Genomic DNA, 13,962 nt, shown 5'->3' with positions numbered 1-13,962 from the left:
GTTTGTGTATTTATTTGTCCAGTATGATTGGTAAAGTGAGATATTATTGTTACAGGTTAATTTTCAAATACAGAAAAGTAATTATTCTACTATTATTTACTTCCAGAGATTTCAGGGTCACTTTCATACTTGTTGACTCTTGGAATCCTATCTGAGGTGTGCTATTTAACTATTGTCTTTAGCAGTGCATAGAAGCATAAATGAACTTTAAATGTTAAAATTACCTGAGCTAAAAGTCTTAAAATAAACAGATTATTATTAAAGTGTTTCACGGCTGGGCTAACAGTTCGCTTTTTTGTAAATCAAAATATGGTCACCCAAGATTATGAAATTCAGGTAAATTCGTCAAAATCAACATTTCAACAATTCTGTTTTGAATAAAATGTTGCCAGTTACAGCCTTAAAATGTTTAAGCTACTGAAGCCATTATGTAGTTGACTTAAATTGTTGGCCAACAACAACAGTAATTTTATGCCTTATATTATTCACCACTTGTACAGATGTGGAGTCACTTTCTAAAATGCCACACAATTTATTTTTAATTTTATCTTCATGTTGTATCGATTTGCAGAGACCTTTCCAATAATGGAGCGAGAGGAAACAAACTGTGGTTTAAAATTCATCACACCACAACACAACAAAGCTTTCCGACCCTACACTGTGGGTGTTAAAGAGTCCAAGTTCATTGGATGTCATCCATCTATTTAATCTGATACAGTGCTAACATCAGACATGCTATTAAAGCTTCAAATTTGAAGAGGATTTCTTCATTTAGGGTGATACTTTGTGAATGCATTCCAGTCAAATGTCTGCTTCTTTTGAAATCCGGCTTTGTACATTGTTAAATTGCTGGAACTGAGTTTCAGTCTTTCAGGAAACTCTTCAGACATAATAGGGTGTTAAGCTTTGATTATAGTTTGAATAATTACAGCTTCTGCTTCCTTTTAGACAATCTGAAAGGAACAGAAATGTTGAATTTTATTTTTTTTTTGTTGTCTTTTGCAAGATGTGTAATCTTTGCCTTTTTTACTGTGTCTAGTATATTAATAGCACTCTGCCATGTTTTGTGGTTTTTGAAATTAAACAGTGTGTGTCTGGAACTGTGGTAATCCTCCCCTTCTCCTTCTCATCTCACCTTTAGACTCACACATTGTTTGTTATTTTTTTTGGTCTAAGCTTGACTTTGTGTCTTTGCAGCACACCGTTTCTTTCTTTAGCTTTCTTTTCAGACTCGCATTTTCCAAATTAAAAATTAAATCAAATTAATCTTTTCTCACTGTAGTGCCGATGAGAGATTTGATGCCACGTTTCATACTAATGTCCTGGTCAATGCATCCGGAGCCTGCCAATACATCCCACCAGGTGAGATTTTTGGGTGTTAAAGTCCTGTCTTTAAGGTGTATTTCTAATCATGTAAGATGAATTATGTTACAGTACCTTAGACTAAATCTTCATTGTTGTACAATCCTTTTTCTCACACTGCACTCTTGGGATGAGTTGTGGGTTGCACTTTGAGAGTTTTCCTTTAGATTTGGAAGCAAGTTTTATTTTAGAAGATTTGTGTTGTATCATTGTAAATCCAAATGCCTTTACATTTAAGAATATTTGTAGAGTTGAATGATAAAGCATGTCTATGTCAACAGATTTAAATATAATTTTTTTCAGTTATTAAGTTTGAAAAGTAAAACTCATATATTACATAGCAAATATTGACCTTTTCTATTTATTTTTTTTGGAGTTCCCCTTATTTACTATAAACTTTAAACATACTATAATGCAGTGAAAAACAGATTTTTGATACAGAATTGTTAAGATACTAAAAACAAATAGATCCATATACCGTACAGTTTGTACACTCAATAGTAACAAGGCTCATTTTGCTTCATATACTTCATCAATAAGGTATGACATGGTGCGGAGGCAATCACGACATGTCATACCTTGTTTTTGGGATTTTGGACTCTATCTGGTGAGGAGACTGATGTCTTTTGGAGTGCTCTGAGCTACAGTTCAGCAACAGTAAAAAAAAATTCTTAGCCCAGGTAAGACACTTTTGAAGTTCTGTCCATTTCAGAAATGGCTTAATACAAGAAATGCAGCAACAGTTGCCCATGGATATGCCTTATTCATATTTTATGAATTTCCACGTCTGAGGCCATGGTCCTCGACAGGAAAAAGGTGGATTGTCATCTCTCAGTTGGGGGCCAGTCTCTTTAAGCTGAGGAGTTTAATTATTTTGGTGTCTTGTTCTCGAGTGATGATAGGATGAAATGAGATGGACAGATTGCGATTGCATCTGCAATTATGTGAGTGCTGCTCGGGTCTGTTGTGGTGAACAAAGAGCTTAGTCAAAAAGAAAAGGTCTCAATTTACAGTTCCGTCTACGTTCCGACCCTCATCCATGGTCATGAGGTATGGACCTTGACTGAAAGAATGAGATCCTGGATTCAACTGACCAAAATGGGCTTCCTCCAGAGGATGGACAGGCTCAACCTTAGAGAGAGTGTGAGGAGCTCTGACATACAGGGAGAGCCCAAAGTAGAGCCGCTGCTTCTCCACATCGAAAGGAGCCAGTTGAGGTGGTGTTGGTATCTGATCTGGGTGCCTCTCTTTGGGGGGGTTCCAAGGCATGCTCCATTGGGATGAGACCCCAATGAACCTCAGGACTCGCTGCAGAGACTATATATTTCCCGTCTGGCCTGGGAACGCCTCAGGTTTCCCCAAAATCAGCTGGAGGATGTCACTGGGGTGGTGGGTGTCCTGGTTTTTCTCCTGGACCTGGACAATAGATGGATTAATAGTGGCTTATGGCTGTATATGACTTCCTGGTAGACAAGTCAAGACATCAGTCTTCCCCATTATGGAGTAGGATATAACATAGTATTTCTGTATTAAAATCATTTTAATGGTCTTTTTCTAATGTACTACTATTCTAACAGCAATTCATAACCATTGAAATATACACCCATATATAAAGTTTTGTGTCTAATGGATTAATCTATAAATGTCTCTTTTTGTTTCATTAAATTAGGTTTTTAAACATTTTCTATTGAGATCCAATTCTACCTGATGAAACAAATCGGTTCAAGAAACATTTTTACAACAAGAATTATCAGTGTGCAACAAAATAAAGTGTTGAGTAAGCCATAAAAATACTGCAACTACTACTTTCAGGTATCCTGAAGAGTACTTGCTATATTGATGTCCGGTGGTTCCCATTTGATATCCAGAAGTGTGACCTGAAGTTTGGCTCATGGACCCACAATGGCTGGCTACTGGATCTTCAGATGATGGATGTCGACATTTCTACATACATACCCAACGGGGAGTGGGACCTTGTAGGTAAGAAAAAACAGAAAAGCAAAATGAGTGGTTGTAAATCAATTTTTGTTTTATACACATATATTTTTCTTCACTGGAAGTTGGTTGGCTCAGAAAAAAGATCTAATAAATTCAGGTTGTTCGCACAAAAACATATATTAAATATCTGCATGGTTACAAAACCTGGATTAGATTGGGGTTTCAAGGACACAATTTATTATTGAGTAGACATGACTGACAAGGCTTTGAATGGTAAATGGCTCCTACTTGTATAGCGCTTTAACTAGTCTGATGACCCCAAAGCGCTTCACACTACAATCAGTCATTCATCCATTCACTCACATTCACAGACGATGGTGAGCTATGTTAGTAGCCTCAACTACTATCCTACTTTGCCAAAGTCAGAGCAGGCATCGGGACTGACCCTCCAGACTGACATCGGCGCCACAGGACCCTCTGACCACCGCCAGCAGGCAATTTTGGGTGAAGTGTCTTGCCCAAGGACACAACGACTGAGATGGTCGGAGTGGGGGGATCAAAACGGCAACCTGCCGATTTCAGGACGAACTCCCTAACTCCTGTGCCACTGTTCCCCCTGAATGTGATTTTTAGCATACATAAATAATGTGGACCATTCCTTAAGTCATGAAATTTCCATTGAATATCACAGAGTAAAGATAGTGATTCAGATTTGATATGCATTGTAAAATGTCATGCTTTACTAAAATATAACTTTCTTTCTCTTTAGCAAACAACATCTAAAAATGTGCAAGTATTTTTTAAAGAGAACCCAACAAAAAGCTACAAACAAATCTTTGATTTTAAGTTAATGGAACAGTTAGATAAGTTTTTCTGCGTGTCTTCTGATAATTTTTTGGACATTCAACTATAAAAGTTGTGAAATATGAAGGGTTAACAACTTGCAAAGCTCCAAGTCAGCTTCTGTTCTAAAGCAACTTCAGCCAAAGGTGATCCATACTCGTAGAACTTTTAAGGACATTTGTCCTGCCTTAATTTGTCGGATGTCCTGCTTAGATTTTTTGCCTAAATCCTAAAATCAATCTCTGTTCACGTTTGAATGTTGCATAGTTTTTTTAACATATAATAGGTAAAAAAAATATATTGCATTACATAAGGGGTGATTTCTATGGAACATTTTGCAAATTGATAAGATTTGCACTATAACTTATACAAGAATGAATGTTTAAATCTTGTTAAAATATACCCTGTAAAGGCTAAAGATAATTTTCCAAAAGTAGCCAAAATATTGTAAACCATTTGCTTGATCATTCATTCTTTAGGCTTTGTCAGGGATCTTTACAGTTTGCTTTTGCACCTCAGCATTGCGTTACTTTTTAACTTTTGCTTCTAAGGACATTTGATCCTATCAGCAGTTGGATACTTTATCACTACAAGTACTTAGGTACACTAAAAATATATCAGAATTATTTATTTCTTTTGATTTGTCAGTTTAGTGGCCACTCCATTAATGTCATCTTTTAAGCAGAACTGTAAAAGAGAAAAACGGCATGAAAACAAGCACATCGGTGGGGACCTAACAGCTTTGTGAACATGGATCAAAGGTTTAATTCAAACTTTTCTCCCGTGTGTAGAATGCTAACCAAAAAGACACACGGGGGGGGGGAAGTAAATTCCGAGTGACAAGTTAAAAAAGCAGATCCTATTCAGCAGCCCTGTTTACCTTGGCTGGGATGCGCTGCTGTTAACTCAGCTGTCTCTTTCTCTCTGCCATCTTCTCTGTCCGTGTGTAATTAAAGATGTCACATAATCTCTTCCTCAATTTTTGCTAGTCAGTGGCCAAGAGAACAAAGACATACAACGACACAAACATAAACTTGCACACAAAGTGAGATCACCTATGGTAGCCCAAGGAATGTGTGTGAGTAGGTGGGAGGCGCGGGGATATCGGTCTGTATGAGGTGACAGCTGGTCCAGGGATAGTTCACTTAATTCAGAGCAGTCAGAGGTCAAACTTCCCAGGAATGCAAATCATGCTGGTGCCTCAGAACAAACTATGCTGGTGTCAGGTCCAACACACACACACACACACACACACACCCTATGGATCTGGATCTACAACTCTGCAATCCATCAAATTAATAGGTGGCTAACAAAAGCTATTTTTCTTCAGCGGCAGGTGACACATTTTAAATGAAATGAAATTAGATCCATCTAATTTATTTAAATTCAGTTTCTTCAGGAATCAATTCTTCTAGCTGGACACAAGATAATGGGTTGTGTTTCTGGATTCTGCTGTTGATTGTTTCACACAAGAGCCTCTCTCACAGAAACAGTATAAACGTTAAAATGTAAGAATAAATGTTAAAAGGGGTTGTCATGGATGGTCTGTCATACTACACCCACAATCAAATCTGCGGCACTTCAGTTTGATTTTTCTGCAAAACTGATTGCTAATTGTAGGCCAGATGACTTGCCTCCAATTTGCCTCAAAACACACAAACACACTGCTAAATAGGGAATGATTAATACACAGAGCTTTGATTAGTTCATCCTCATTTCAAAGTGCAAGACTTGTAGTATAATCATGTTATTCTGATTGAAATCAGCACTAAGAACCAACACAAACAGCCTCTAACTAATAAAGATTCACATACCTGTTTTGACCTGTTATGACCAGGACAAGGTCAACTCCCTTTTTGTTTCCACTTAGATGAACAGACAGATAGATTATGCAAATAGAAATATGGAAATTCAAATTGAAGACAGTGAAACTACCAAAACACAATTGAAAACATTGGACGTTCATTATTGAGGTTTTGTTGTTAATTTGAAGCTGCGGACTCTACGGAGTCATAGCATACTGAGATCTGTGAATTATCAGCAAGTGAAAAGTTAAAACCAATTTTACGACCACTGAATGATGGAAGTCAGTTTGAAGCATAAATAAAACAACTATGTGCATCCTGGCAAGATGATATACATCAATGGGAACTACATGTTTGTTGGTTGGAAGTTATTTCCCGTAAATCTGAATAAAAAATAGAGCAGAAAGCAGCTATTGCTTTATTTAGAACACCAATATTTTCGTCAACATATGTTTTACTGACAGAGGACACATACAAAAATTACACAGTTTTGTCTGAGAAACTTCATGCTCACCAGTCATCTAATTGCTAACTCACTAAGTATAGTCGTCATGGCCGTGACAGCAACTGTTGTCTTACTGTTCCTCAGCCTCAAGTTGCTTTCTCTTAAAGCCAATATTCCAATTTTTTTAAATTATTGCTTAAAAAGTGAGACTGTTTTTAGCAGGTAAAGTGAGACCTTTTTTTGTTTGCCAGTTTATTTTTTCACATTGCTCTCCCACACATTGGGGATCTTTGAGAAAAGTGGAGATGCTCACTCCACCGTTTTTCTATGTTGCCAAGTAACACCCACACATCAATTTAACATATTCCCATCAGAGAGGTACTTTTCTTATCAGGAGAAAAAAAACAAAAACATTTTCTGTTTAAATCAGAAAGAGGTGTGGTTAAAAAAGTACACTCTCTCTTACGCTGTCATCGTCCATATATGGAAGTGCATGTCCATCTTAGAAGGCAGATCAACAAAGGCTGTTTTTTAAGACAGAAAAGTGCTTCTCTGATCTAAAAGAGAAAGGAAATGTTTGTTCAGACTATTGTAATTTGCTTGGTTTTTTGGTTTTCAACCGTTAAATGCAGTACCGTGACGTGCTTGGTAGTATCCCGGTCTGCCGGGTTGAGTTGAACAGGCAACCGCATATAATCTTCTCCTATATGATATGCGGGGAAGAACGGTGAACTCGTTTGTGCATGCATAATGCACAGCCGTCAACACCGTCAAAAAAAAAGAAGCTATTTGTGAACAGTTAATTTCACTGACCTTTTAAATTATATACTGCAAGGACAAACTGCCCGAAATTTGTTGTACAAAATTAAACACGAAAGGCTTGCTCTCTAAAAACCTGTTGAAAATGACTGAACTGCCACAGCTTAAAACCCCTGACTTTTCTTTGACTGATTTATGTCTATAAAAACAACGGAGAACATCACTCTGCCCTTAAAGTACAAGAGTTTCCCTTCCATGAATTCTAACAAGTGTATTTTTTTTTTTGGTTTCCAACCTCTGAACCTTCTCGTCTATTTGTCCTCAAGGTGTGCCCGGAAAGCGCAACGAGCTGTACTATGAGTGCTGCAAGGAACCCTACCCTGATGTGACGTTCACTGTCACTATGCGTCGCAGGACTTTGTACTACGGGCTCAACCTACTCATCCCCTGTGTGCTCATTTCTGGACTGGCCCTTTTGGTCTTTCTGCTTCCTGCTGACTCTGGAGAAAAGATCTCACTAGGTACAGACCAAGACTATACATCAGGATGCCCTTAAACATTAAAACAATACTGCTAACACAAAAGGACAGTGGCTCATAAACATTGGCACAAATAAACATCTCCCCTACCTCAGCAATATCAGGTCCCAGTGCCTTTTCAGAACTATTTATTTGTCATTATGTTATGCTAATGCTGACATTAAGGATGCATATTAGCGTTTCATGGGTATCCTTTGTTGGCAGATGAATGAGAAGCCACATCACAAACACAGCCGAAGATAATCACCTGGACCCGAGAATGCCAGCTTGTTTCAAAATGGCTTTCAGTGAGACAGGGTCAAATTAAATAAAAACACAAACACTCAAAAAAAATTCCTTTTTTTTAATCCCGTGATTATGTCAGACACTGCATTTATTTTTAAGTCTTATAAGTTAACAATTAGCAGAAAGCAGACAGATGATAAAAACAGTTCTCTGTGTTCTCATCTCCTTTCTTTAGGTATTACTGTGCTGCTTTCTCTAACAGTGTTCATGCTGCTAGTTGCAGAGATCATGCCTGCCACTTCAGACTCTGTTCCTCTAATTGGTAAGATATATATACATATTGCCTGTAATAAATGCTCATTAGAAGTAGAAGCATGAGGGAAAATAATTTGTAAGTGTGACCATGTCCAGATTAGTGAATTCTTACCGCTGAATAAACTAATTTAGTACATGCCAGCAAGATAATGAAGGTAATTTTTAGATATGCACCAATAAATTGTTTGGTAATCTGGAGTGGACTATTTCTAGCTTCATCAGCCCTGATCAGTGAATTGACATCAAGTGTTAATAGGTTGAGTTGATGACAACACCCTTCGGTGTGGACGCTGTTACTGAGGCAAGACGACTCAAAGTCTGTTACTTTCAGTGTCTGTCAGGTATTTAAAAATCTTGTCAAAGGACAATAGAGATTTAAAAAAATATGTGTTAAAGTAAATTGTATTGATATGTTAAGACAAATCTGTGACTCGTTTAGGTTGCTACAGGAGGACTTAACATGGCACAGAAAATTTTCCATTGTTTTGTGTAGCTTTTCACCTTTTTCACTGCATTATAGTATGTTTAATGTAACTTGGTTTTTATGAAATTCTCAAGGAAATGTTCACAGAACCATATACATTTTTAACAATATTAAAGTCAAAAATGTATTCATTTTTGCGTTGTATTTTGACCGACATGGGAAGCAACTAGAATTTGTGCTGGCAGGCCAAAGCTTGATAAAACCAATGCATATATAGTTTGCCACAAAACTCTTAGTATCTTATTATTTCTGCTGCATCTGAAGATTAGACTCGTTGCAGGGCACAAACATTGAGGTGCATGGTGTGAGACCACACTGACGCACACACAAGCAGACAAGACATTGGGTTTGGAGATGAGATAGATAGCAGCAGAATTGTTGCTCTGCATCATCTGGCTGCTCAGTGATGTAAAACAAAGCCAATAGCAAAGCTTCCTTCATGAGAGAAGGTGTGTAAATGCAATGCTGACAAAGTAGATCCGATGCAATATGGCAATCTGTCTGACTGTCTGTGTGACTGGTTTTTATCCAGTTTCCTGTAATGGTTTAACATGGAAATGTATGACGATTGGATCAGCCTGCATAGCTGTGAGGCAGAAGCTGCATTAAATGCGTGCAGACAAGGTTTTGCGAATCTACATAAATTATCATATGATGTCTTTTTCATTTATCTTTCTTTTGTGTGTTAGAGTTTTTAATGATTGTAGATTAGAAAACAACATAGTAGAGATTCATCAACCCGCCTCTAAGTTTGAAATTTTGGTGCCAATTCTAAATAAATGGCCACCATTTCTGTTAATGACACAGTTGTTATTTTCATTTGAAGAACGTGTGAACTGTGCATTTGTCTCCATTCCTTCCCAGCACAGTACTTTGCCAGCACCATGATGATTGTGGGATTGTCTGTGGTAGTAACAGTCCTGGTTCTACAGTTCCACCACCATGATCCCAGAGGAGGCAAAATGCCTAAATGGGTAGGTTAAAGGTGCTTGTAAAAGTAAATGTGTATAAAAATCTTTATCAAAAACATCTGTTTCTGTCATTCTGCTAACTGCCATCTTCTAACACCTAATCAGAGGGCCCTGTGCCACCGATGCATGTCAGCCTTACATCTGTCAATCTGCCACAGGGCAGCTGTTGCTGCAATGTAGCTCACGTGTGAATGACTGAATGTTGTGTGAAGTGCTTTGGGGTCCTCTGGACTTGATAAAGCGATGTACAAGTACTGGCCATTTCATTTATTTGGTCTTTTACGACCCTGTCAGGCCCTTCTCTGCACGACATGTTGTTGAGATGGGAAAATATGTTGCAACATATAGGATTTCTCCCAGAAAATTGGGTAATCCTGGCAGTAGGTGTCGTGTTGGGTGATGCAACTCAAAAGAGGGACACAGCCCATTAACTGGGTACTATAGTGTGCGTCAAGCTAATAACGGCTAGCGTTAGATTATCTTGACTATAAGGTTTTCTCCCAGACATGAACTTTACTGATTGTTTTATGTTGCTCTCAAACATTGAGGCATTTAAAATAAACATACAACGCTTGCCCTGGCTGCCCGCCAAGCTTATATCATGGTGATGCAAAACCTAAACATATGTACCTCATCCTTGACAACAGTAATTTTATCTATGAAACATCCATACGCTTGAGTTAGTTTTTCGTCTGTTTGATATAATGGAAATCAATGGAACATTTTGGCTTTTCTAGTAATACTGACCACTCAAAGCATGTATACAAAAGGTATATACTTTTTTCCAAATACGTATTTACTCACTTCAATTTACTGTATTGGGGTAGCAGGAATTTACCTCTCAACCCTTTTCAAAGCTATTTCCTACCTCACTTTCTCTTCTTTGCACTCATGTCAATAAATCTCAATCTCATTACTGCAAGTAAGAGTGAAATGTGTCCTTTAGATATTATTCTGGGCTCTTAAATGATCTCCTGGACAATATCTTGATACATGGTTGGAATAATTTTGACCAGCCAGCCATTCCTGGAAAGGTTCCCCAGTGTTTCCTCTTTTCTCTGCCCTGAATGTGGTTCGCTGGAGTCCCAAGGCCTTAGAAACATTGTAACCATTTTCTAAGTTGATGGACGTCAATATCATGGTTGTTTAGAAAAGAAACCAAGTGCAGATATTTAGCAAAAGCTCTTTTAATGAGTGAAATAAAAATAAAAAATACAGATGGTGTGCCACAAGGAGAACAGGACCTTAAGCAGAGTCAGACAAACAAGCAGACTCAAGGTGGAACAGAGTAACAGAACACAAGAGACTCCAATACAAGAATCCAAGAATAAGCAATGGGAACCAGTGAGGTTATATACTGAAGCAGGGGTGGGAAAATGACAAACAAATCAGATGAGCCATGAGGAGAGCGTGGAGGAGTGGTGACAGGCAGGGCAGCTCAGGGTGGGAGACCAACTAACCCGAGAGGACCGGAACACAGGAAAATAAACTTGAAACCTAAGCAAATGTTTAAAGGGAACACAGGAATTAACTAATAACACAACATCTAACAAAAAATAATCAACACTGAATATGGGCCAAAACAGAAAGACAAACATGGTGAAAACACAAACAAATAAAAACCATAACCTGAAACCTATGATATAACGGTCAATGACTTTATCATCTGTTGATGAATTTCTATGAATTAGGGCGTGATTTGTTTTTGTAGATCTTTCACTCTTCCTCATGTTGTCAGACAGGTTATATTTAGGTAATGTATTGATTCTACATGTCTTGCAGTAACCAGAACTGAGTGTGGCTCAGGAAACTCAAGCAAAAAGATGTGGTTAATCAAAGTTAATTCATGATTTAACAGAGGACAATTTTATTTTTATATAGCCAGTTTGGTATGGATAACTTTTTTTCTCTCTCTAATAAATGATATAGTCATTGGAAACTGCTTCTTCTATTTACTTAAATTATATTTTTCTGATAATAAAAGCAGTTTGATTATCTGAAGCATTTTAATTTTTATGCCTTTCATCATCTTGTATATTTTAATTGTCCTCTCTCTATGCTCCCATATTCTCATCAACCAGGTCCGTGTCATTCTACTGAACTGGTGTGCTTGGTTCCTTCGCATGAAGAAGCCTGGAGAAGAGAATAAGACAGCTGTGAGCTCGAGTAACCCTCCAACTTACAAGTATGCTCACTCTCCTCACCACACCAGTACCACCAGCGTCCAGATGAGCACTATACCAGGGCAGGCGTCCACCCAGTCAACTACCACCAATGGGAACATGAAGCTGTACTTTGGCTACCACTCCATGGGAACCGACAACCCCACTTTCCCACCGAGCACCGACTCAGACTTAGTGACAGGTGGCGTTCCTGGTGAAGGAGGCATAGGGGGAGGAAACCACCTCAGTAGTTCCTCCCAGCCCGACATCCACTCAGACCATACACGGACATTGCTGTTGGAGCAAATCCCAGAAATCTCACTCATCCTGGAAGAAGTGCAGTACATCGCTAGGCGCTTTCGAGATCAGGACGAAGGGGAGGAAATCTGCAGTGAGTGGAAGTTTGCTGCCGCTGTGGTGGATCGCTTATGCTTGGTGGCCTTCTCGCTGTTCTCCATCATATGCACCTTTACTATACTCATGTCAGCTCCAAATTTCATTGAGGCAGTGTCAAAAGACTTTACATAAAGCTATTTTCTTCCCTATATGAGAAGAAAAAGGAACGTTGATGTAAAAAGATTTCAAACATGGTTAAATCCACAACTACTTCTAGGTAAAGTCTCACAGGCTGATCTAGTCTTACAACCTTTGTGCAGAGGATCATATCGTCTTTTTCTCTTTGTGCATATTGTTGGGAAGATTTATTTTCTCCCTTTAAGGTGTCTTTCATGGATAAATAAATGCAAAGAATAGGATGGTGATGCCACATGCTATGTGAATAATGTTAAAAACTCACTTTGATGCACTTTTCAACTTTATCCCTAGTGGACCACCTCATTTACCTGCCACCACTGTGACTTCTCATCTCATGAGTATAGTCTCCTCACTCTCGATCCTTTTTTCTTTTTTCTATTCTCCCCCACATCCCACAGTTTAACTTCCATTATGAACATTCACATACAGTTTGTCATTATACAATCAAAAAACAATGTTTTCCTGATCTGTAGTTATGAAAATTTTGCTTTTACATTGTTGAAACTATTACGCAATGCTGTTTCATTTGTTTAGAAGTAAAAAATGTTTGGTGTTTACTCTGGAAATTCACAGAATGTTGCTGACTCATAGGCTATAACAGCATATTGTTTTCAGCTTTATTTAAACTGTGAGTTATCTTGCGGATTATCCAGTCTGTTATTTTTAACAGATCTTTTAAATGGATTTGCTAAATAAATATAAGAATCTAAGACAACTGACAACCTGCTCACACCTGGTAGTAGCACCAATCCCGAGCATTCTGCACTGCACTAAACATAACTGTGAACTCACTCTGGCTGTATTGAGTAGGGTCCCCTTAAGATCACATTCAGTGTTGGTCTGGGACCATTGTATCTTAACTACTTTGGCAGTTTGAAACCTATCCTTACTGGGAGAAACTGAAAGACAACCCACTGACTTGATGTCACGTCTGTCAAGCAGTAATTCTAACCATAATCTCTCTCAGTAAAAAAAATAAAAATCTGGATAGTGATATTGGTGAGTGATTTTTCTGTCTTTTATGTATTTGTAATGACTTTGGACCTACCTAATGTAGTCGCTACATTATAAAAAAAATTTATGGAAAGGACAAAATCTCTCCAAATGTAGAACATCCACTTGCTTTAATGCAGCAAAATGTGTGTAAAGTAATAAAAATCATGCCAGTGATCCTGCAAGTTTACTGTGCTGTGATTTATGGGTCAAAATCTTTAGTGTCTGTGCACTGACACTGACTTTTATAAATTCATACATAGTTTATTTTAGGTCACTTTTCTGATATTGGATTTGTTAAACTACATATTTAAGATCTTTAAGAGGCTTTAACAGAAAAAGCTACCCAAAATATAGTTCTCAGGATTCTTAAGCATGTTGATGCCTGAATAAAAAGGTTGAAGAATGACTGAATGTGTCGGTGGAGTTACAGGAAAATTAGCAGCTGTATTAATGCCCTGTTTGTTGAGCAGCTAAAAAAAAAACACTGTAGTAATATTCCCACCTATTTATTTTCAAATAGTGTGTTTCTCTGATCTCATGACTGAGGACATATTTTAATACCGCTCTATCTTTTCTAATCCCCA

At 37.9% G+C, this 13,962-nt stretch overlaps 1 protein-coding gene across 2 annotated transcripts in view; it reads left to right on the top strand.

Annotated features, from left to right (window-relative positions):
* The window catches only part of LOC105931448 (neuronal acetylcholine receptor subunit alpha-7), a 46,339-nt gene extending 32,787 nt beyond the window's left edge, over positions 1–13,552 (top strand). The window contains exons 5-10 of one of the 2 annotated variants that reach the window (XM_036137178.1): positions 1,283–1,362; positions 3,175–3,342; positions 7,479–7,673; positions 8,152–8,238; positions 9,580–9,689; positions 11,768–13,552. In XM_036137178.1, coding sequence (XP_035993071.1) covers positions 1,283–1,362; positions 3,175–3,342; positions 7,479–7,673; positions 8,152–8,238; positions 9,580–9,689; positions 11,768–12,376 — 1,249 coding nt within the window. In that variant the 3' untranslated portion in view covers positions 12,377–13,552. The remainder of the gene's footprint in view (positions 1–1,282; positions 1,363–3,174; positions 3,343–7,478; positions 7,674–8,151; positions 8,239–9,579; positions 9,690–11,767) is intronic. The other variant, XM_036137179.1, reaches the window with a different exon arrangement.
* Positions 13,553–13,962: the final 410 nt, after the last annotated feature.

The sequence above is a fragment of the Fundulus heteroclitus genome, chromosome 5, assembly GCF_011125445.2.
Source record: "Fundulus heteroclitus isolate FHET01 chromosome 5, MU-UCD_Fhet_4.1, whole genome shotgun sequence".
Lineage (NCBI taxonomy): Eukaryota > Metazoa > Chordata > Actinopteri > Cyprinodontiformes > Fundulidae > Fundulus > Fundulus heteroclitus.
This window is presented reverse-complemented; position numbering and strand designations above follow the sequence as displayed.